The sequence below is a fragment of the Gekko japonicus genome, unplaced genomic scaffold, assembly GCF_001447785.1.
Source record: "Gekko japonicus isolate JY-2015 unplaced genomic scaffold, Gekko_japonicus_V1.1 scaffold630, whole genome shotgun sequence".
Lineage (NCBI taxonomy): Eukaryota > Metazoa > Chordata > Lepidosauria > Squamata > Gekkonidae > Gekko > Gekko japonicus.
This window is the reverse complement of record NW_015162498.1, coordinates 419,740-442,986: the sequence shown is the minus strand read 5'-3', so window position 1 is coordinate 442,986 and position 23,247 is coordinate 419,740. Positions and strand designations below refer to the sequence as shown.

At 46.3% G+C, this 23,247-nt stretch overlaps 1 protein-coding gene across 2 annotated transcripts in view; it reads left to right on the top strand.

Moving 5' to 3' along the window:
* SSFA2 (sperm specific antigen 2) overlaps positions 1-23,247 on the top strand; it is a 109,612-nt gene that overhangs the window by 8,653 nt on the left and 77,712 nt on the right. Inside the window, exons 3-4 of one of the 2 annotated variants that reach the window (XM_015406086.1) lie at positions 18,357-18,406; positions 19,340-19,396. In XM_015406086.1, the coding sequence (XP_015261572.1) occupies positions 18,357-18,406; positions 19,340-19,396 (107 nt within the window). Of the gene's footprint in view, positions 1-18,356; positions 18,407-18,887; positions 18,936-19,339; positions 19,397-23,247 lie in introns of those variants that run through there. The other variant, XM_015406087.1, reaches the window with a different exon arrangement.

The window sequence follows — 23,247 nt, the reverse complement described above, 5'->3', positions numbered from 1 at the left end:
TGGTTCGGTCCTTACTGAGCTTCCGTGGCCGAACTGAGGTCCCAGCCTGGTGGTCCCCGGTCCTGGTCTCTGCCATGCCGGCTCTCCTATGATGCCTATTTCTTTCACTCTCTTTGAGAGTTGGATCGAAGTCCGTGGGGCTGCTTTGCAATTAGAGGGCTGTAGACTAGCTTCCGATAGCGTTAGTTAAAATTTTGGGGAAGTTTACCCCCATCAATTCCAGTGGCACTCTCTGAGGAGAAAACATTAAGCGTATCCGTATTTTCATTCTTGGATAGAAGGCCGTATTCGCCGAGGGTGTCTTCTATGGGGATGTGCTTTGCTCCAGGATATTCTAGGTCAGAGGTCCTTGTTGAGCCCTTGGGCGTGTGAGGAGCTTGTGGCTCTGCTGGTGGACCTCCTGACGGCACCTGGGTTTTGTCCACTGTGTGAGACAGTGCTGGACTGGGTGGGCCATTGGCCTAATCCAGCATGGCTTCTCTTATGTTCTTATGACAGGTATTGCACGCCATCACAAAACGGTTGCCACTGCAGGCTGGCGCCAATAATAGCTGTTCCAAGCTAAGCATCTTCCTACAATGGAGGCTGCTGAATGGGAGATGCGAAGGAGGTGCCTCTTTTTGCCCAAGCAGCATGTAATTAAAACTGACTTGCATTTAGACGCTTCCTGTCACCAGCCATTTCACTTTTAGGATGCTTTTAGGGTTTAGTTGTTCGGCTTAGGGTTTAGTTTAGGTTTTAGTTGTTCGGCACTGATGCGTAGTGGTCTCCTTCTGCACCTGCAAGTCCTTTCCCAGCCACTGTATTGCTGGGTATAGATAATGTGGGTTAATCTTCTGGAAAAAAACATGTATGTTTGTAATGTGCAATTATATTAACATCCATGGGTGTGTATAGGTACAGTCATAGGCCAGAGCCAGGAAGAGCTGCTGCCAAAACACTTGGTTGGTTAGTCATTTTTTTATTGATCTTGATTGTTCTCCACCCTTCTGCTGAGGGATTCAAAGTGGTATACGAGGTTGTCTCATTTTTGTCATATTATAAAAATCTTTATGCCCTCTGCATATGGGAATGTGTCATTCTCTCTCTCTCTCTCCCCCTCTCCTGCTCCAACTTGCACGATTCGGTAGCTTTTCTGAGGCTGTAAGCATCTCGGTTGGTTTTTCTTTTCCTGATCACATCCCACAACCCCTGCTTTCCTAGGATCATGTTTTCTTCAGCCAGCGCGGTGTAGTGCTTAACAGCTGTGGACTCTAATCTGTAGGACTGGGTTTGATTCCCTCACTCCTCCACATGAAGCCTGCTGAGTGACCTTGGGTCAGTCACAAGTTTCCTCAGAACTCTCTCAGGCCCCACCTGCCTCACAGGCAGTGCGCTCTCTAAGTTGTGTGGGGTCTTGTGAGCAAAAATTCTACTTTTCGAGCTACTGGCATTAAAGTTGTGAGCGAGCAATTTGGCTACTGCATAAATTAGTTTGCCCTGGAGCCCTCCTTCCTGAGCAAAGGCAAAAATGTGTGAGCCGGAGGCTAAAAAACTGTGAGCTCACATTAACTCATCTTAGAGGGAACCCTGCTCACAGGGTGCCTGTTGTGGGGAGAGGAAGGGAAAGGCAATTGTAACTGCTTTGAGGGTCCTAAGGGCAAAGGTAGGTAAAGGTAAAGGTTCCCTTGCTCGAAAGCCAGTCGAGTCCGACTCTAGGGTTGCGGTGCTCATCTCTGTTTCAAAGTCGAAGAGCCAGCGCTGTCCGAAGATGTTTCCGTGGTCATGTGGCTGGCATGACTAAACACCAAGGCGCACAGAACGCTGTTACCTTCCCACCGAAGTGGTACCTATTTATCTACTTGCAATTTCTTGCTTTCGAACTGCTAGGTTGGCAGGAGCTGGAACTAGAGATGGGAGCTTACTCCATCATGCGGCACCCAGGTCTCGAACTGCTGAACTACTGACCTTCCACAGCCTGCAGTTCAGCGTCTTAACCACTTGAGCCACCGCAGCTCCTTAGGGGAAAGGAAAGTGGGGTATAAAAGCCAACTCTTCTTCTTTTTCTCCAGTTCCCTCTGCTCCGTCATGCCTTCTCTGTCTCACACTTTTGCACCCACCCCCATAAAGCATGCCCCAAAGTTTCTGCTTCTCAGCCCACTATCTTTGTTTTCCTTTCACCACCAGGACAAAGTCTGAGTCCAGGGTCACCTTTAAGACCAACAAAGTTTTATTCAAGGTGTGAACTTTTGCGTGCACGCACACTTCCTCACATATACTTCTGCATAATGCACTTTTCCACTTTAGCAATCGTTTGCAAGTGGATTTTCCCATTTCAGCCAGTAAAATCCATTTGCAAAGTAGTTTGGAAGCAAATTATTGAGCATGCCCTGACACCAGAAGGTAATTGTCTACGTTTGCAGCTTTATGTCATACTTTGACGATTGGGAATGGTCCCTGCCTAGTCTGGGTTAAACCTTTAGACTGGATCTCATTTTCCATCTGTGCTGTGTAATGTAATAAACTTGTCTTAGGTCTGCTGGCCTTCCTAGTTCCCTCACGCACATTCTTTCGCTGTGTGTGTGTATAATATACATGCTGAGATATACATCTTCCAGCTGAATGTAACACTTCAAGCCATCTGATAAAGGGGGCCGTGGATCTTAAAAACACCTCTTGGATTGGTTTGCTGGTCTTTCAGGGTCCCGCAAGACGCCTGGTGGTTTTTCAAGGCGAGAGCAAATCAGAGGTCGTTTGCCATTGCCAGCGCAAGGCTCACCCCTCTGGAATGTTTCAGTCTGTTTTAATTATTATGTAAATTATTTGATATGTCTTTGATTTTTACGATGTATTTGGCTTCGCTTGCGATCCGCCCTGAGCCTGCTCGCGGGGAGGGCGGAACATAAATCGAATAAATAAATACATCTTGTGCCACCAACAAAGGTCCCAGGGCTCTTCCCCCACCCCCGCTCTTTTCTCGGGGCTTGACTCCCATCCTTCCTCTTTCCTTCAAACTTCTGTCTTTTAAAGCTCCTTCCTGTAGCAACCATACTTCTGGGTCCCTTTCCCCCCCACTCAGCTTCCAGGTTTTTCAGCTCGGTTTTTCAGAGCAAAGTATATAAATCGTTTCTGATGAAGATTCTGAGGAAAATAGTAATCGGTAATAGCTATTCATTTAATATGAGAGCCTGCGTATTTGTGGCTCCCTCCCCCTATGGGTTGGATGGCTCTTGTCCCTCCTCTTTTCCACAGGTCTTGTATCCGACTTTTTCCAACCCACAGTGACCTTTTACTTCCCTCATTTTTACTGTGTCATCATTCTGCTGCGGCCACTTCCCCTTGAGCAACTGGAATATTAGCGAACATTTCAGGCTGAAGTAGCTCAACGAATGCTTGGGGGGAGAGGAGGGTTCTTTGAGCAAGAACAAACATGGTAAAGAAGTTTAGTAATTTTGGGGAGCATTTCTTCAGTCTAGACTTCAAGCGGACTTTATTTTTTAAAAAGTGATTTTTAAGGTACTCTGTAGTTAAACCTACGGTTCTCCCACACGTGAAGTTGCCTTATGCAGAGTCAGGCCGTTGGTCCATCAGCGTTCCCACTGTCCACCCTGACTAACAGCCAGTGTTCCCTCTAAGCTGAGTTAGTGTGAGCTAGCTCACAGTTTTTTAGTATCCAGCTCACACATTTTTGTCTTGGCTCAGGAAGGATGGCTCCAGAGCAAACTAATTTATGCAGTAGCCAAATTGCTTGCTCACAACTTTAATGCCAGGAGCTCACAAAGTAGATTTTTTGCTCACAAGACTCCACTGCTTAGAGGGAACATTGCTGGCAGCAGTTCTCTCTTCAGGATCTCAGGGAGGGCTCTCACATCACCGGCCGCCTGATCCTTTTAACTGAGGACTGCAGGGATCGAACCTGAGACCCGGATGGTCATCTTCTGAACCACAGGCCCCCCTCTTTCTCTAAGCGCACGACTTCTCCTTTAAGTGGGAGGAGGTGCAGGGCTGCTTTCCGTCATACGATGCAGGGCCCCCTGCCCTCTGTGTGGAGAATGGGGGAGGGGCAGCTTCACCAACTTTGGTTTCTCCTGGATATTGTTCCTTGCAGAGATGCCCCCTTTGGCCCTAAATCTAGGATAGTGACCCAACACTTTATGTTGTTGTTGTTATATTAAATTTGTACCCTGGCCTAGCCCACTTTTCCTTTGTCTATCCCATTTGCTCTGTTTATCGGAACCCTCAAATAGGGTGACTGAAGATTTCAGTGTGTGGGAACTTGGGATGTGATCTGATGTGAAACACTGGTCCTGTTGGTTTCTGGACTAATAATAGATAATAATTATCATATGGCAGTAAGTGTAGTATAGTAACGATTGATTGGCACAGTAATGAGATAATACGGAGAACAAGAAAAACGTGTTCATTACAATCATCTTAGCCCGTGGCAGGTTCTACTACACATTACAGCTGTTATGAACATTGAAAATCTTCCTTGATCATTGTGAGACGTCACCAGAGGATATGAATCTCTGAGAGACATTTTTTGTCCTACATCTTTGTTCAGAAGAAGATCTTCCTTCGAAACGGCAAGACATTCCGGAGATCACCGTCAGTATATTTTTCTATGATTATGTATATTATTTTTGTTCACTTTTCTATGATTCTTTAAAGACATATATTAAGCATCACCTTTTCACAGTTTTTCTTGTTCTCCGTAGTAAGTGTAGTATAGCCAGGAGATCCTAACATAGTCTGGCAGCCAGAAGTTCTAGCTCTTTTAGCGTTGTGCACCACTAGGTGGTGAGCTAGACTCGTTTTTAAGGCAAGAGATGTTTCAGAGGTGGTTTGCCATTGCCTGCCGTTGCATCAGGACCCTAGTATTCCTTGGAGGTCACTCTTCCAAATACTCGCCAAGGCTGACCCTGCTTCCGAGATCTGACGAGATCAGGCTACCCTGGGCTATCCGGGTCAGGGCTAGAGAGCTCCTGTGGCTTTGTGGTTGAAGTGCTGGTCTAGGACCTAGAAGACCGGGATTTAAGTTTCCACTCAGCTTGCCAGTGGGCAGAGGAAGGATCCACAGGCAGGTAGGGGCAAGTAGGTGGGTGGGCAAAGAGGAAGGCCCAGTAGTGGCCATGGGGGGGGGACCTGGGCACTCTCTGCCCAGGGCCGCCCCCCAGACCTGGAACCAGCCCCGCCTGGTTGTCCGCACCTCCTAAGCTGAAGTTCTGTACATTTTGCGTTCTTCATAGCTGTGTGACCGGCTGAAATTTTAACCTGAAGATGCAGTGGTGGGAAAAACACCACAGTGGGTGCTGGTAGGCAATCCCACCCCAATGATGTATGTGCCCATAGTTAGGGATAATAAACTATGTAAGCTGCTCAGAGACCCCGTGGGAGGGGTTCAAACGGGATATAAGCTGAATGTAAATAAATAAATAAATAAACAAACTGCTTTTTCCTTGTTGAAGGAATAAGAGCATTGCTTGGGGAGAGAAAGGAAATGGCATTCCTAGTTCCAACAGCTTGCAACTCTTAAACATTTATTTTAAGTATCCTTACGCATGAATTTGCAAGTTCCTAGACTAAACCCTTTCCCCAGACCTTCATTTCTGGTATCGCTGGCTGGAAAACATTAAGCAAATATGAACATCAGAATACTTAAGAGCATGTTTAGTACTTACTGTTAGAGATTAATTTACAGCTCTGTCAATTGTCAATCTGGTATGATAGAAACAATCAAACATGTCCTTTTATATTGTCTTTTTTGCAAGGACATTTGGAGTATGTATATCACTCCAATTATATCTAAATGCTTGGGTAGACCCAATGATTTTTATATCTCTCCTCTTCTTTGCTGACTGTTTAAATGCAGCTACCTTCAAGGTAGTGAGATTTTGCACATGGGCATTCAATAAGGAAGCAACTGATCTAGTATTATAATAATTTAATTATCATTATTCATTGTGTGAATTGCAAAGAGCACCAGTGTTATGTATCTTATGCATGTGTCATATGGTTGGGGTTTTTTCTCACTTAAGTGTTTAAGAATTGTAATAAACTATGAATGGAATTGAATTGAGTAATCTACCGTTTAAAAACTTTTTTTCTGTGATGAGTGACGACAGTAGACATATTTTGTAAAAGCAGATTAGTCTTAAAATCCATTTGATGTCAGCAGGCATCTGTACAGGTTGGCTGCAGCTAAATGTACGTAACCTGGGACACTTGTAATCCTTTTGATTACGCACCACGCACCCTAAAAAGTGCTTGAATACCTCTAGATGGAATGGGTGATTTGTAACAGCATCGAAAAATAATATTAACTTGATTTGGCTTGTCTGAACATGTAAAACCACAGTGAGGAGATGTATAGTCATTCCAGAAAGCCCTCCCTGTGGAAATTTGACAAAACAATTGAAATATTTTAAAATCCTTCTTCAGTTTCCTTAGGCCTCTCTTCCAAGAAGAGATTTGTCCTGCATTGCATAGTGTTCTTAAACAGGTTTGGTGGCTTGATAAGGAGCCGGAGATCTCCTTGTGAGGTTTGTCCTCTTGTTTCTGAAGCCAGCATATCCAGAGTACTTAATTTGAAAAGAGAAGTGGTGTGGGTTTTTCCTGTGCAAGTTCAAGTGAACATTTGGGGCAGGGCTGACTTTTTAATCTGGACTTGCAATGCATTTCCTCGCAGGAGTATCAGGGCTGCCCAGAAGTTCCTCTTTCCTCCTTGTTCTCTGAACCACATCGCTGATGTGGAAAATCAGCATTTTCACTTGTGCTGTGTAGACTCCTTTCTTGAAGCTTGGGGTGGGAAAGCTGCTTGTTTTGTAGGGAATGTCGTGGGAAGAAATGGCATCTCTGTATAACATATATGGTCCGTCTGTTGATTTAGGTGCTTTATTTGCACTCACCTTTCTGCCCAGTGGGGACATCATTCTCCTCCATTTTATCCTCACAACAGCCTTGTGAGATAGGTTAGGCTGAGAGTGTGGGACGAGCCCAAGGGCACTTAGCAAGCTTCCATGGTGGGGTGGGGATTCCAATCCTGGTCCAACACTCCAGCCATTGTGCCACGTATATGAACATATGAAGCCGTCCTGGGTGCATCCAGTGCTGCATTGCCTGCCAGTTGTCTAGGTTCCTGGTTCTTTAGGGTCTCAGGCAGCTTTCTAGCATTTCAGGAGCCAGCTTGGTGTAGTGGTTAAGAGCGGCAGACTCTAATCTGGAGAATCGGGTTTGGTTCCCCACTTCTCCACATGCAGCCATCTGGGTGACCTTGGGTCAGTCACAGTTCTCTCAGAGCTGTTCTCTCAAGAGCAGTTCTCGAGAGAGCTCTCTCAGCCCCACCTACCTCACAGGGTGTCTGTTGTGGGGAGAGGAAGGGAAGGTGATTGTAAGCCACTCCGAGACTCCTTTGGGTACTGAAGAGCAGGGTATAAAAACCAACTCTTCTTCTTCTTCTACCTCCTCCTCCTCTTCCAGAGATCCTTTGACTGGCAGTGCCAGGGATTGAACCAGGGATCTTCTGCATGCAGGGCAGATGCTCTGCCACTGAGCTTAGAGCCTATCGGTGAAGAAAACATGCTAGCCAGCATTTAGGCAGTATGGAGGGGGCAAATCTTTTCTGATTACACTTTGATTTGTAAAGAGGACATCCAAAGCCTTGCTCAGCTAAACCCCCTTCCGCCAGAAACCACACCAGATGGTCTTGAGCCTACCTTTCAGGTTTGTTGTGAATCCTTGAAGATGTCATTGTGGAGGAAAGGCAAGATACAAAACGAGAGCGCTTTCCCCAAGTCTTTAGCAGTGTTCCCTGTAAGCTGAGTTAGTGTGAGCTAGCTCACAGTTTTTTAGCCTCCGGCTCACACATTTTTGTCTTAGCTCAGGAAGGGATGGCTCCAGAGCAAACTAATTTATGCAGCAGCCAAATCACTTGCTCACAAGTTTAATGCCAGTAGCTCACAAAGCAGAATTTTTGCTCACAAGACTCCACGGCTTAGAGGGAACATTGGCCGTGAGAGCCTCCGTCCAACGTTCGGGCTGGAGGAAGTTCCTCCCGCCTAAGAAGCCTTCTTCCAACTTAGGTGGTCTTTCCATTGGGAAAAGGGCCAGCTAAGTCAGAGGAGGGCTTTGAACCTGGTGCTGTAGAGTGGTGGAGTCTATGCCACGATAAGCAGAAATTCAGGAGGTGAAGGGTCTCTTCCTTCTCCTGCACGTTGTGGGGGGTGGAAAGGGCCATCAGGTCACAGCTGACTTGTGACCCTGTGGGAATTTCAAGCCAAGAGACATTCCAAGGTGGTTTGCCATAGCCTGCCTCCATGTCATGACCCTCGGTGTTATCCTTGGTATTCCTTGGTGGTCTCCCATCCAAATATTATCCAGGGCCGACCCTTCTTAGCTTTTGAGATCTGATGAGACCAAGCTAGCCTGGGCTATCCCGGTCGGGGGGCCCATACATACACTGCTCAGCAAAGTTTCACCTGCTTGGCACACCACTGTTAAAAGGTGCAGGATCCCTGCCAGAAACAAAAGTTGGCACTTGCTTGGAGCAGCTGAAGCAGATGCAGAGGGTGGGGCTGGGAACAGTGCCCCTCATCTGAGTATGAAAGTATAATTGCCACTTGCATTGTATAAAGTTCCTTGCGGCAAGCGCAGAAAGTTTGTGGAATGTGTAGAGGAAGAAGAAACCAGTTGGAACCCAGTGGTGGGTGGCAGAGGAGATTAACTGGCTCTTGGCCCTTCTTCCGTGGCTTTAACCCCTTCTGTGGTAGGCAAAAGTTGTCCCCTCCGGAAAAAGTGTCACCTTCTCTTTTTCGGTATCCTGGCTGCTTTGTGATCTGCACAAGTGGTGGAGAGATGAAGAGATGGACCGCATTGCCTTCTGAGGCGAGGAAGAGAGTGCTTGATCTGGATATTGGAGTGGTAGAGAGGAGTCTGTCAGGTTTCCTGCAAAGAGGCTTTGATCAGTTTTGTCCCATTTACAGCTTACTAGTGACTATCCCTGGAAAAGCACATTTCAGGGCTTGTGGGTCTCTTGTGCCAAAACGCTGACAAAATCCTCCAGCCAATATGATGATTATCTGAATAGGAAAGCTTTGAGTGGAGAAGTATTTTTGAGGAGCTTTGAGGAGAGAGCCAGTTTGGTGTAGTGGTTAGGAGAGTGTGGACTCTTATCTGTGAGAACCGGGTTTGATTCCTCACTCCTCCACGCGCAGCTGCTGGCGTGACCTTGGGTCAGTCATAAGTTCTGTCAGAGCTGTTCTCTCAAGGGCAGTTCCTGAGAGAGCTCTCTCAGCCCCACCTACCTCACCTGTATCTTTCCTTCCTCACGGGGTGTCTGTTGTGGGGAGGGGAAGGGAAAGGGATTGCAAGGCGCCCTGAGACTCCTTCAGGTAGTGAAGGTTGGGTATCAATCCAATCTCTTCCTCCTCCTCCTCCTACTTCGGAACAGAAACAGCAATTTTTAGTGAAGCCCTTATTGCTTTGTGTCATGTGATAAACTCAGAGGCACATCTCCCCCCTTTCCTAACCTGAGGCGTGCTATCTTTTTTTTTTTTTAATGGTCTGGCCTAAACATTGTTATTTGGATGTCCTTTTAGGCCGCTGAATGTTACTTACTGCTGTTTTTTTAATGTACCTGCTTTCTTTTTATGGCTTGTATTATTATTTCTCATTCTTATGATGTTGGTTTTTATGATTTTATGGCACCGTTTTAACTTTGTGAGCTGCCTGGAGCTGGTCTCTGGAGAAGCAGCAGGGAAATCTTCAGGATAAATAAACAGAGCCTTTTAAAACACCAGAAAAAATTTAAGCTGACTTCAGGGTGCATCCTGTCAGCAGGGCTAGCCTGAGGGAAAGCCGGGAGGGCCATTTGACTGTAGGCCCTTGAGGGGTTTTTCAGCATGGTTTCTTTTTCGTGGGTTCTGGAACCAGACTGCTTTGGTCTATGCCCTGATTTCCACATGCCTTGAGCTTTCACTTCAGGTTGTGTTTTCCCCCCTTCTGTTTTCCCCCAGGTTCTTTTGAGACCACTTTTATCCCAGTCTTTTTCTGGAAGCCAATTCTGATTCGCCTTTTCCCTTGTACATTGTGTTTCTGTCAGTGTTCTTTCTCCCATCCACTCTCACCCACTCCCAGCCCACTTTTCAAGGATTGGACTGTCATGGTCAAACCACTCCCTTTCCCCTGCCCTGAAGATCGAGTGGTTTCGGGTTTTTCAAAAGGTGCTAAAGTATCAATATATTGATATACTGTTGTAATGATAGGTCAAGCAGGTTCTCTGAATTCCCAGCTTACTTTTTTTTAAGATTGAAAGTCTCTAGCTTGGTGTCTAGTGGCTTCCTGCGAAGGATTTAAAACATAATTGCTTCTGTAGCTCTCCTGATATGGAACAAGCTTCAGCTTATTTCTAGTGTCCTTGTGGCGACTTAGTCCTAAGTTGGGTAGAAAATGCCACGGTGCCCATTTTACAGCTGGGGGGCCGGCATGCAGAAAATGGCACCTGCCCACGCTCTTTTAGAAGTGTGAGCTGGTCACTTCTGTCTCCATGCCTCTGAAAGTCAATTAAAAATATTCAAAACCAGCAAAGTAGTTTATGGTTTATGTTCTTGGCACTTATTCATGAGATCTGCTATGTCAGCTAGTAAAAGTTTATAGTGGGCTATGCCGAATGTGAAATAAGATGTCAGTGCTGCGGTTAGATCTGTCCAAAAGATACTGAGGACTGTCACCTCCAAGGGACTGTTTTGACAGAGCAATGGGAGGTTCTTAAAGTAATAAAGAATTTCTGGCCCGTGGCCTTTTAAGCTTTAGCTCTTATCTTGCTTTTCACTAGTTTCCCCCACTAGTTAGCTAACTGTAGATGAAAGATTCATGTGGGTAGCCATGTTGGTCTGAAGCGGCAGAACAAAGTTTGCGTCCAGGGGCACCTTTAAGACAAACAAAGTTTTATTCAAGGTGTAAGCTTTCATGGGCATGCACAGTTCTTCAGACAACTAGGCAGCATCTGTGGATCATTGGTCTTTTGGCTGTCATTGCATTATAACAACTGGTACGGATGAGAGAATCCAGATGCAAACGAATGCATAGTGCAACATCCAGCAAAGGGTAGGCACAGCCTTCATCAGCTTAACTATAGTTTCACAGGATGCACACATGCAGATATCCTGACTTCTTCCCTGGTGCCGTTGTTGCGTATGTCCCAACTACAGAGATGCCCAGTTAGAAGGAACCACTATTTGTGGAAGCCAGTCAGGACCTGAATGATTGTGATGTGAATTCTGGGTTTACAGACTAACCATGGCTTTGTGCCATGTCTGAACTGAATTGTGGGCATGTTTGGAATTCTGGCACGGCACGGTGGGCGCAGCGACAAAATGGCTTTCGCAGGAGGTGGAGCCAGCCACAAAACGACTGCCACAGCTTAACACAGGGTAGATCCTTGTGCTGTGGTGGCAGCTGCTGCCAAAGCACAGCCAATCAAATCTCCAGTAATCAATCAGAAGCCTTGCTGGGCAAAAGCCCTACCTGGCCCTGCCCACTTCTTAAAAACACTCGGCGGGCCCCAGAATAGGTGCTGGCAGGTGCCTTGGCTCCCACGGGCACCACGTTGGGGGACCCCTGGTTTAGCTCTTAAAGGAAAGTGCCAGCATCTGATGCTCTCTTACCATTTTGCTGTCAGCCCATGTGGGTATCATTGGCACCAGTCTAGGACGGATTCAGAGACAAGAAGAAGAAGAAGAGGAGAAGAGATTGGATTTATACCCCGCCCTTCACTACCCGAAGGAGTCTCAGAGCGGCTTACAAACTCCTTTCCCTTCCCCTCCCCACCACAGACACCCTGTGAGGTCGGTGGGGCTGAGAGAGCTCTTGACAGAAACTGCTCTTTTTCAAGAACAGCTCTTATCAGAGCTACGGCTTGCCCAAGGTCATCCAGCCAGGTGCAAGTGGAGGAGTGGGGAATCAAACCCGGCTCTCCCAGATTAGAGTCCGCACACTTAACCACTACACCAAACTGGCTCTCAAAGACCAGCTCTTTGAAGTGGCCACTAAGTAAGCAGAGGAGAAGAGTCTGGAAAGAGCTGTTGAAAGCCTGAAGTTCGGACAATAAATGCTGCTGTTTTAAACCTGAGCTTTAGAAAAGCCGTTGCTCGGAAATGTTCTTCTGTGAAGTGTCACTCACTGACCTGAAAATTCTCTGAAATTGCATCAGACTCAGATTTCCAGAGACTTGCTTACCATCTGGCACCCGTTCCCCATTGAAACTTTCTCACTCCTTCCCATTGGCTGTTGACATTCAGAAAGGATGTTGCAAAGTAGATGTTGTTGACATGTGGTTCATCGTGTCTCAAAGACAGGGTGTGTTACAGACTCATCACTGGAAAACACACAGGGCTTATCGGGGAACCAGCGGATGCATTTGGATGTAAGGAGAAACCATCGTGTGTGGAATTAGGGGACTAAATCTTAAATCCTTGGGCTCACCCCCCCCCTTGAGGACTCCTTGAAAGTTGAAGACTTCCCCATTCCTGACTAATGAGCTTTTCGTTTGTCCAAACTGGACAAAATGACAAACCGTAGCTTTCTCGTGCATGTGAACCAGGATTTCTGACAATGGTTGAATCCTAGCATGGAATCATGGTTTGTAGGCAAAGGAATAAGCCCTAGTTTGGAAATAATTTATGGAAGTCTTCAATTCCTGAGGAAGAAGGTGGGAGTGGACAAGCCAAACTATTTCCAAGGCTCCTCTCTGTAATGACAAACCATGGTTAGCTGTCATGGGCTCACAACGACAGAATTTGGCTTTGAACATGGAATAAACACAGCTTTGCCATTGCCAAGGAAGTCTGGCCCAAATTCCTTGGATTATCACATTGAAAACCTTTGGGATTCCAATATACAGGAGATTTTTAAGTGTTTTATTTGCAAATCTTCCATCCATAGTGCTTGAAGGACAGTAAGTACCTATTTTCCTCACTTGGCTTTCTTTAGAATCCTTCTTGGCTTTCTTTTGATCCTTCTTGCTGACGATGAAGTACCTGCCGGTATAGGCCTTACCTACTATGTGTTGGACGCAGATAGCTTTTCTGCTAGGAAAAGGGGGGGGAGGCAGGCGTCCCCTTTGAACATCAGAAGGGCTATGCTGGAGATGATGGGACCTCCATATGCAGAAGCAACATGGGATAGGGATGTAGTAGGGAGGGGAGTGGGCACAATTGTGTGGAAAAGATGGCTGAATCCAACCCCAGGTCTACTCACAAGCAATAGCACTTTAAAAAAATATGCAAGGGAAAAAAAATCTAAATGTGGAATGCATACTTCAATATTTTCAAAAGATACCTGAAGGCTTGAGAGCTGGAAGGGACCAGAAAAGAACAATGGCTGTTATAGAGCACAAGGTTGGAGCTTGGCAATCATTCAGTCTCTTCTTCTTTCTTGAACGGAAGGCCTAAGTTTGTTTTAAAGTCAGCTGGCACGTGGGGTTTAAAATATGTGCTGTACATATTTCCTCCTCTCCTACCTAGTATGCCAGGTTCTTGTTTACAGTGACTGTTTTGATTACCCCCAACACAGAGTGTCGCTGAGGAAGATCGACCACATTCTTTTCTGGTAGCCAGATCAAAATGTCAGAAATAAGCACCTCCATGGAATTGCCTAGATGCCTAATGGATGCAACCCAGTGGAATGGCGTTGTTCTGAATGAGTACTGAATCCCCACTGGACTGTCATGTTATAGCAGGTCTCCCTGACCTCTTTGAGCCTATGGGCACGTTTGGAATTCTGACACGGCTTGGTGGGCACAGCCACAAAAATGGCTGCTGCAAAATGGCGGCTGCAGGAGGCAGAGCCTGCCACAAAATGGCTGCTGCATCTTCCCTTCAGTCACACAGTGAAAATCCTTATGCTGTGATGGCAGCTGCTGCCAAAGCACCATTTTTAAAAATCTGTACCACCAATCAATTCTCCAGTGACCAATCAGAAGCCTTGATGGCCAACAGCCCCACCTGGCCCCACTCACTTGCTAGAAACACGTGGCAGGCACCGGGAAATGTGTCAGCAGGTCCAGTGGCACCCACGGGCAGAAGGTTGGGGACTCATGCATTATAATATAAGAAGCAAAACATTCACAGCATTACAGGCAGTGAGATGGCTTGTCCAGTGTCGATGGCTATGTTTACCTTAAGTAGATGATTTAGAGCTAACAACTCTGATGTAGAAGCCAATGAAAACCGTACAGAAAACCCTACAGAACAGTCAGATTCAGTCTGTGTAAGACCCCTGTTGTACATTGTGGAAGCTGGTTGCGTTTGGCTGCTTCCATTATCTGCCGGAAGTAACTGTAGAGATCTGATGCGGTTGCTGTACAGATCTGATATGGTTGCTTTGCATGCCAAGGTGCCCTGCCCCTGGGGATCAGTGTCTTTGGCATAGAAAGTAATCCTGTCTCTAGCCTAGCCCATGAGTCTGCATGGTTGAGCACTATTGGCTTGGGAATAGCGCCCAGAATTGCTCCTGCGATGCTTGGATAGCATACAAAACCATTCTTCCTCTTCTTCCCCCACCCCACAATTTACTTAAAGAACCTGAAGTTTCTGGATTCTGCTGGGTGATTTCAGTGCCCTGTTGTGACCGTCAAAGCCAATAAAACCTTTCAGACCGGCTAATGATGGAGACCTACACAGCTTCTCTTGATAGCCCGTCTCCCTCCCCAGGGATCTGAGTGGGTTAAAAACAACCCGATACCTACGCAAAGTGGTTTTTCTGCCCTTGGAGGGGAGCGTTGTGAGTTTTCAGCCTGCTTCGGCGGGTTGGCATGCAGACATTTGCATATGGCAATGCTTTATCTCCCGGCTACCTGAAGCTTCACCTGCCAATTCCTGCACACCCCAGCTGCCGTTGAAAGGCACAAACTTTGTTACTGCCCAGTTTCAGCCTTGTTCAAAGGGCAGAATTGGCAGTTGTCAGCCTCTGTGTTCCACTGGTCACTTTCAGCGTTCCAAAGAGAGAGGGATACTACTGCCGCTTACACCCTTTCTTTCCCCTACAGGTGTCGGTGAGGAGGGCTGGTGGGGCAAGATGTGCTGTGACCGTATACTTTCCCCACTGCTTCTGTTTTGTATTTTTTAAACAAATGGGTGGCGTAATCTTTGGTTGACCGCTAGCAACCCTGCTGAGAACTCATGGTCAAAGACGGGGAAAGGAATGAAAAATGCACATGCGTGAATCTGCCTTTTTTTTTCTGAACCAGGAGGGGGAAACACTGCAATAGGATGCTAACTTTTTGGTAATTTTTGTAATTGTCCGAGCATCAGGATGCTCCCCCCCCCACCAGCCAGCCACCCACTGGGCCATATCCGGGGGCCTCTCAGCCTCACACTCACCTGTGGCCCTGCAGGGGTTGAAGAAGCAACAAAGGCAAGCTGCAGGTCTCCCAAAGGCCGCCAGCGGTCCCCACTGCCGTCCCTGAGCAGCGCACCCCTTGGCGCGCTTCCTCGGAGGAACACGGAGCCAACTGCACCGAGAGCTGGCTGGGCGGCGAGTGCCCGCCCCCATGTCTGAGGCAGCCTCCCCAGCCCCTGTGAGCCAGCAAGTCCCCAGTGCGTCAGGGAAGGAGCAGGAGGGCCGAGGGTGGAGATGCCACCCTGCAGCTGCGCTCAGCATCTCCGTCTAAAAGGAGGGGAGGAGCTAAGGGAGGGAGGCATGGGGAGGAGCCAGCGAGAAAGGGCCAGGGATAGAGGGGGCTATAAGGGGGAGGTTTGCCAAGGGTCGGGGAGGACTGCCCTGGACTGTTCTCTGCCGCACACCGGAGAGAGCGGCTGCAGAATCCAGGTGGAACGAGGCTGAAGGGTGGTGGCGTAACCCCTTCCCCATCCAGGGGCTATAAGGGGGAGGTTTGCCAAGGGTCGAGGAGGACTGCCCTGGAGTGTTCTCTGCCGCACACCAGAGAGAGCTGCAGAATCCAGGTGGAACGAGGCTGACGGGTGGTGGCGTAACCCCTTCCCCATCCATCAGACTGGGACCCAGACAAAACCCCTGCCTAAAGGGAGGGAAAGGTAGAGGAGAACGAGGCGGCCATGGGGTCCAGCGGGGAGCAAGAGGAGGGGCCAGACAACTCTTGGGACACTAATTTATTGCAATAATATATTTTTTACAATATTTAGACATAGATAGGTTTATCATGTGTACAATAAAGTAATATAAGTTGATACAAAGAACAAGGGGAATCCAATCACTCAAGGACTTAAACAAAAACCATCAATTGGTATAAGTCCTCTTATTCATAGAAGAATCATCAGCATCAGTCAACAATCAACATGAGCCCTCAAATCAACATGAGTGATCAAAGTCACACGAGGATCCCGGGTTATCACTTGTTTCGATAAGTGAGACAAACGGTTGTTTTGCAATAATGTAAAAGGTCTTCTCCAAGTTGTATAATATACCATCAAAGGTGACATTCAATCCACTGAATGGCTATATTGTACAGTTTATATATGGGCACCATCAACATTTCAATAAATAATTCAGTCAGAACTTTCTGCCATTGGTATAGCCTCCCATTGGTCCATCAAGGTCAGCGTTGTCCACTCAGACTGGCAGTGGCTCTCCAGGGAACTAGGTAGGGATCTTTCATCTCGCCTACTTCCTGGTCCCTTTAAGTGGAGATGCCAGGGACTGTACCTGGGAACTTCTGTGTGCCAAGCAGGTGCTGTACCACTGAGCCATGTTCCCCCCCCAAAAGGCTGATATACATGAGTATATCTGAGTTGATGCAGACTTCATCCTCCAGTCCTGGGGATTGGATCTGTCAGAGCCTTGGAAGCCTTGCCCCTCTCATGGCAGCCCACTGATCTCCATGAAATGCTGCTGCTCCCGAGGACAGGAGACCCCGGGGGAATGACATTAAGGGGCTCTGCAGCAGGAAGTCACAATTGGTGGCAGTTGCCAGTTTAGTCTAGAGCCAACCCAGGCCAATGTTTTAGAAAGCAAGGGTGGAGAAATGGATAAGAAATGTACGACATAAAAGAATGCCAATGAAATATAATGCTGCAGGTTTTTTTAATGTATGAGTCAATAGTAAAGAGGATAAATTTAGAGTCCAGTGGCACCTTTAAGACCAACAAAGGCTTATTCAAGGTATGAGCTTTCGTGTGTTACTGGACTCTAAACTTGTTCTACTGCTTCAGACCAACACGGCTGACCGTCTGGATCTATAGTAAACAGGATAGTGGACTAAGGCTAGTATCTTTTTCTTTTGAAGGACTCATTCATTGCTTGTGAGATGCTCTTATTTTTTTTCACTTGTGTTGCAATCTTGTGTGTGTACGTGTGTGTGTTGGTCCTGCGCCATCAAGTTGTTTATATTTATTTATTTTATTTATTCGGGTATTTCTACCCCGCCAACGGGCTCAGGGCGGCTTACAGAGGCCTAAGCCATACATAAAATTCAATAAAATTCAATAAAATCGCAATCACAACCAATACATAACATTAATAATAAAAGTGTGCTATAATTCCAAGATGGTCTACAGTTGGTGCCCATAAGGAATACTCCCTGTCGACATTGGTTATAATAGTCGTTCCCGTTAATCGGCTGATCTTGCTGCCGTATAGTTCATATAATTCACCTCGTCGCCAGGCTTCACGGGCACTCCAGTTGTAGCTGACGTATGGCAACCCCGTAGGGTTTTCAGGGCAAGAGGCTACCAGAAGTGGTTTGCCACGGCCTTCCTCAGTGTAGCTTACACGCCTCCATTTCTCCAAGCTTACTTCCTGCATAGACCCAGGCTGCTGGTTTGGTAGCTGGTATATACTGCAGTGGCTCAGAGGTTAAGACGCTGAGCTGCAGGCCGGAAGGTCTGTAGTTCGGCCGTTCGAGACCCGAGTGTTGCGGGACAGAGTGAGCTCCCGTCTCTGGCCCCAGCTCCTGCCAACCTGTCAGTTCGAAAGCAAGAAATTGCAAGTAGATAAAAAAGTACCGCTTCGGTGGGAAGGTAACAGCGTTCTGTGCACCTTGGGGTTTAGTCATGCCAGCCACATGACCACGGAAACGTCTCTGGACAGCGCTGGCCCTTTGGCTTGGAAACGGAGATGAGCACCGCCCCCTAGAGTCAGATTCGACTGGCTTTCGAGCAAGGGAAACCTTTACCTATATACTGATTAGCACGCATCATTTATTTATTTATTGCAGTTACTCCCCTTAAGGTCTTGGCTTTGTCAGACGTTGCTTTATGGATCGTCTTCCCCGCTTCTCCCATGCGTGCGTGTTTGGGAAGGGTGGGGGCAGCAGATACGACGCTGTGCCACTTTAAGGAAGGATGTGAAGAAGCAACTTTTCGAGACAAGTCATACATTTCTTTTAATCTCTTCCTTGGTTTCAGAACGCCACTGGGAGCCTCTCTGGACGAGCAGAGCAGCCTTACTTTAAAGGGTAAGAATCTAATGGTTAAGCAGTTTTCTTCTCTCTCTCTCTCTCTCTCTCTCTCTCTCTCTCTCTCTCTCTCTCTCTCTCTTCCTCTCTCTCTCTCTCTCTCTCTGGAGGCGGTATTAATTGGAAATAATAATGCAAGCGTGGTTAAACAGGCTGCTGGTGAAAGTTGCTGGGAGCACCTTGTTTTCTCTGAAAAGGCTGTATAGGGGATTTTAGTGGTTCAGGGAAAGAACTGCAAGGTTTGTGTGGGGCGTGAGAAAGAAATTTTGTCAAGTGCATGCGCAGAGAAGTAGGTCAGCTCTTTTCGGTACAGTCTTCCTTGGCTCGCTCTGACTGAACTTGCCACGCCCGAAAAGTTACCACCTGCACCAACCAGAATGCAAAAGTTCAAAGTACAACAAGAATCTGCAGGTAGCGACAAGGAGTATAAGAGGCCCTTGCGGTTGCTAGAGCGCCCTTTTATTTCCCAATGCACGGAGACAAGAGGGGATGTCTGATCCCGGTTGCCTTGCAGGTTCCAAGATCTCCGGTAAGGTTCCCGAAGTGCGTCTACGGATGCCGTCTTTGTGTTGCTGTTGCATGCGCATGCCGTGCAGTGTAGCCTCTGCTCTGTTCTCGATAGATGACAGGACAGTTTTCCCTGGCAGGGAGGCTTTGAAAGAGCTGCTGTGGAGGTCACCAGCGTTCCTTCCTCTGTCCTTAAGATCTGCATTCTGAAGAGCAGTATCTGTCTGCTTCAGGCTCCCTGGAAGGGGGGTCTCCAGCCCAAAAAGAAATGGGGAGGGAAGCATTGTTGAAATAGTTTTGTTTTGTGTCATATTTGGGTTTTCTTTTTTCCCCAGTTTGCAATCCTGATTACTGAAATGTAGGCATTGGGGCTCGACACTGAACTTGCTGGATTTTACATCTCTCCCCCCCCCCCTCTTTTCAAAGGCATGCTGGTGAGAAATGGAGGAAGTTTTGAAGATGACTTATCCCTGGGAGCTGAAGGTGGGTGTGGCCGTAACACGTGATTGTTCTTGTGGTCAAAAGCTGCTTAATGTCAAACGGAAGAAGACGGCGTTCTTGGACTAGTGGGGCTTTGCTGGTTGATAAATGGGGGTTGGAGACGGGAGGCAGAGCTCGGAGTTCGAAATGAGACTTCTGTGTTAATTGCAGGGTGACTCAGTGAAGCGTAGCCATTCCATTGTACGTGTGCTTTGTTGTCTTTTTGGGAAAAGGACCGTGATTCATGTTTCCACATGAAAAAAGAGGGTTTTAAAAAAAGTTATATTATAAAAACAGTTGAAAACAGTTCTGTCTGGGGCTTAATTTGAAAGAGAGCTTTGCTTTGGAACGGGCTTTGTTGCTAGGGATCAGCCATGGAATATGTGAAGTAAGAGGGTGCCTTTGAGCAGGTGCGGAGTGCCTTCCCTTTGTTCTGGAGCAACCATGGCCAGCCTCCACACGTCCGGGACTTCAAGCAGATGGCAGGGAAATGAGATAATTTCACACCCGAGGCTGCAGGGCTGCATTAGACTTGGGGCTTTGCCCGATTTCCTCCGCAGTTTCATGATCCTCAAAAACCAGGATCACGAAACTGCGGAGGAAATTGGGCGAAGCCCCAAGTCAAAATGCAGCCCCGGAGCTTCGGGTGTGAAATTGACATGTTTGTGTCGGGGCAAACGGCGCTGTGCTGCGAGGCAGCTCTAGTGAGAAATGGCCCAAGGATTTTAGCAGCAGATGCTGGACATTGAATTGGAGACTTTCCGTGTATGAAGCCAGATACTCTGCCCCTGAGCCATGGCCTCTCTCCCAAAATAGTGGCTTTCTAGGGCCTTGCACATTGTCTGCTAACTAATCCTTTTAACTAGAGACGTGGGGGGATTGGACCTGGGGACTTTTGGGTACAATGCAGGTGCAGTGGCACTGAGCCACGGCCCCATCCTCAAGTCAAGCCAACGTCCGAGCCTCAATTTCTCACCCCGCAGATGTGAACAGCTGCAGGATAGTTAGCTTTCAAGTAGTGGTTCCTACCACGTTGAAACATTGCTTACCCGCCATGAGGCGTACCAAAATCCTGTTAAATCTTTTAATAAAGTAGTATGGTAGGAGCCACTAGAGAAAACAGTTTTCCTGCTCTTCACACCCATGGGAAGATGAGGCACCTGGCTCTAGAGGAGTAACCCTGTGTTAAACCTTTCCAGTGGAGTCTAAAAGCATCCCTCTGTTGACAGTGGGCTTTATTTGAGGGTACGCAGTCAAGACAGAATGTTCTGGAGCCACAGGACTTAGCAGTTCTGCTGAAGCTAAGTTGCCCTGGGTCTGGTCGTCAGTGCCCGGGTGAGAGACCGCTGGGCAACACTAGAGATGCCACTTTGGCATCCATGAAGGAAAGGTGGGATATAAAGGTGAAGATACTGTTTATGTCTCACCACTTCAAGATTTTGGGGGCGTAAGCCTTTGAGAGTCAAAACTTCCTTTGACAGATCTGATGATGGGTGCTTTGACTCCCAAAAACTTTTACCCCGAAAATCTTATTGGTCTCTAAGGAGCTACAGGACTCAAAACTAGCTCTGCCACTGCAGATCAACATGGCTACGTTCTGAAACTTTCTTAGTCCAGTAATTAAAAGTCCAGTAGGATCAACCAATATAGATGACCTGAACGAAAGAGGCTGCCCATTGTCTTCAGGGAGATAGATCAAGAAGGGTAGCCGTGTTTGTCTGTAGCAGTAGAAAAGAGCAAGAGTCCAGAAGCACCTTAAAGACTAACAAAATTTGTGGCAGCGGGTGAGCTTTCGTGAGTCACTGCTCACTTCTTTTTTAAATTTAATAACTTTTATTAAATAAATACAAAACAATTGAGACAGAGAAACCCAAACAATACAATCTATTTAAAATTAATAATATTCTTGATATTCTAATCAGTATATCTATCTACAACTTAACTATTTAAAACTCTTACCATGTTTTCTGGTAATACAGTTGGGTTAGCAACCATCTTGTATAAATGTAAGAATTTGAGTTCAACCGGCTTTATTGATCAAAATTAAAACATACTCTAAATCTGGGGTTTATAGAACAAACAACCAATATAGATGACCTGAACGAAAGAGGCTGCCCATTGTCTTCAGGGAGATAGATCAAGAAGGGTAGCCGTGTTTGTCTGTAGCAGTAGAAAAGAGCAAGAGTCCAGAAGCACCTTAAAGACTAACAAAATTTGTGGCAGCGGGTGAGCTTTCGTGAGTCACTGCTCACTTCTTTTTTAAATTTAATAACTTTTATTAAATAAATACAAAACAATTGAGACAGAGAAACCCAAACAATACAATCTATTTAAAATTAATAATATTCTTGATATTCTAATCAGTATATCTATCTACAACTTAACTATTTAAAACTCTTACCATGTTTTCTGGTAATACAGTTGGGTTAGCAACCATCTTGTATAAATGTAAGAATTTGAGTTCAACCGGCTAGTATTTATTGATCAAAATTAAAACATACTCTAAATCTGGGGTTTATAGAACAAACACTTCAGATGAAACTAAATAATCAGGAATAATTCTATTCTGTGCCGTGTAATTTATTGGAAACCATTTTTCAACAAAAGTTGATTGAGAGATCTGAAGAAGTGAGCAGTGACTCACAAAAGCTCCTCCCCTGCCACATATTTTGTTGGTCTTTAAGGGGCTACTGGACTCTTGCCATTGTCTTAATGGCGAAACTGAGATTCAAAGCAGGGACCATCTCCACCGGTGGCCATATCTTATACTTCTTCTCAGATTATTGGGCCAGCATGAAACTGATTTAGGTGAATGGAGAGGACCAAGCATTTGGACCATTTAGGTGAGTGGAGAGGACCAAGCTGCTGGATAACTGCCATGTCTTCTGTTGCTATTAATACGGAACAGCTTTCATGCCAGCCTAGAGCTTTTGGGTATTGCTAGCTTAAGCAAAAGCAGGTGTAGCCAGATATGTTTTTACAGCAGGTAGTGGAGCAGCAAGGGGGGTTAGGGTCTACGGCAAGATAATGGTGGGCAATTGGACTGGAGACACCTGGCTGATCGACCTACCCATTTGTCTTGGGTTCTAAGATGTTTATGACAACAGAAACTGAAGCTGCTGTTCTCTGTCTTTCATGGGATACAAAGTGGAATACCATCTCTCCTATGTTTTGTCAGCTCTTGTTGACATGCCTCCAAGGTAGCAGGATCAGGGCTTTGACTGGAGGTGCAATCATTATTGCTGAAAAATTCAGAATGGCAGAGGAGAACAAAATCTGTTTACCAACATTTGTGTTGATCTAAACATACACACAGAGAGAGACATATTGCCTTTTCTTGTACATAATTTTACAAAATCAGTAATATATGGGGTAAAACAGTTTTCCTGTAACAGATAATTCAACTTAGGTTTACTTTTAGAGTTCAGGTTTACTTTTACTTACAATTTACTTTTTGTATTGCTATCCAACTGTATCCATCTTTGAGTAAAATGAAAGTTGTACCAGTTGAAAACATAATATTACAGTGCCCATTGTATGAAGGTATGGGGATTTTTGACTACCCCTCTATTTCTTTGTAAAGATTAGTCTGCCGCAGGTATTATTTGCTGTCTTTTATCAGCATGCATTTGAAAAGCAGCTCTTTTGGCACAGAGAGTGTAAAAAAGATCAGGCCAAGATTGAGACAGTTTGGCGTTTGTGTGGGTGATTGTATAGGTGTTGTGCTTTATTGTGAAATGTGTTTTGTTAATCTTCCCCATTACCAGGTGCAGTTGGTGTCTTGTTGTAATATACAGTAAAAGTGACTTGACTGTGAAAGAAATAGGCGTTGAAGCGGCATTCACAAAGGAGTC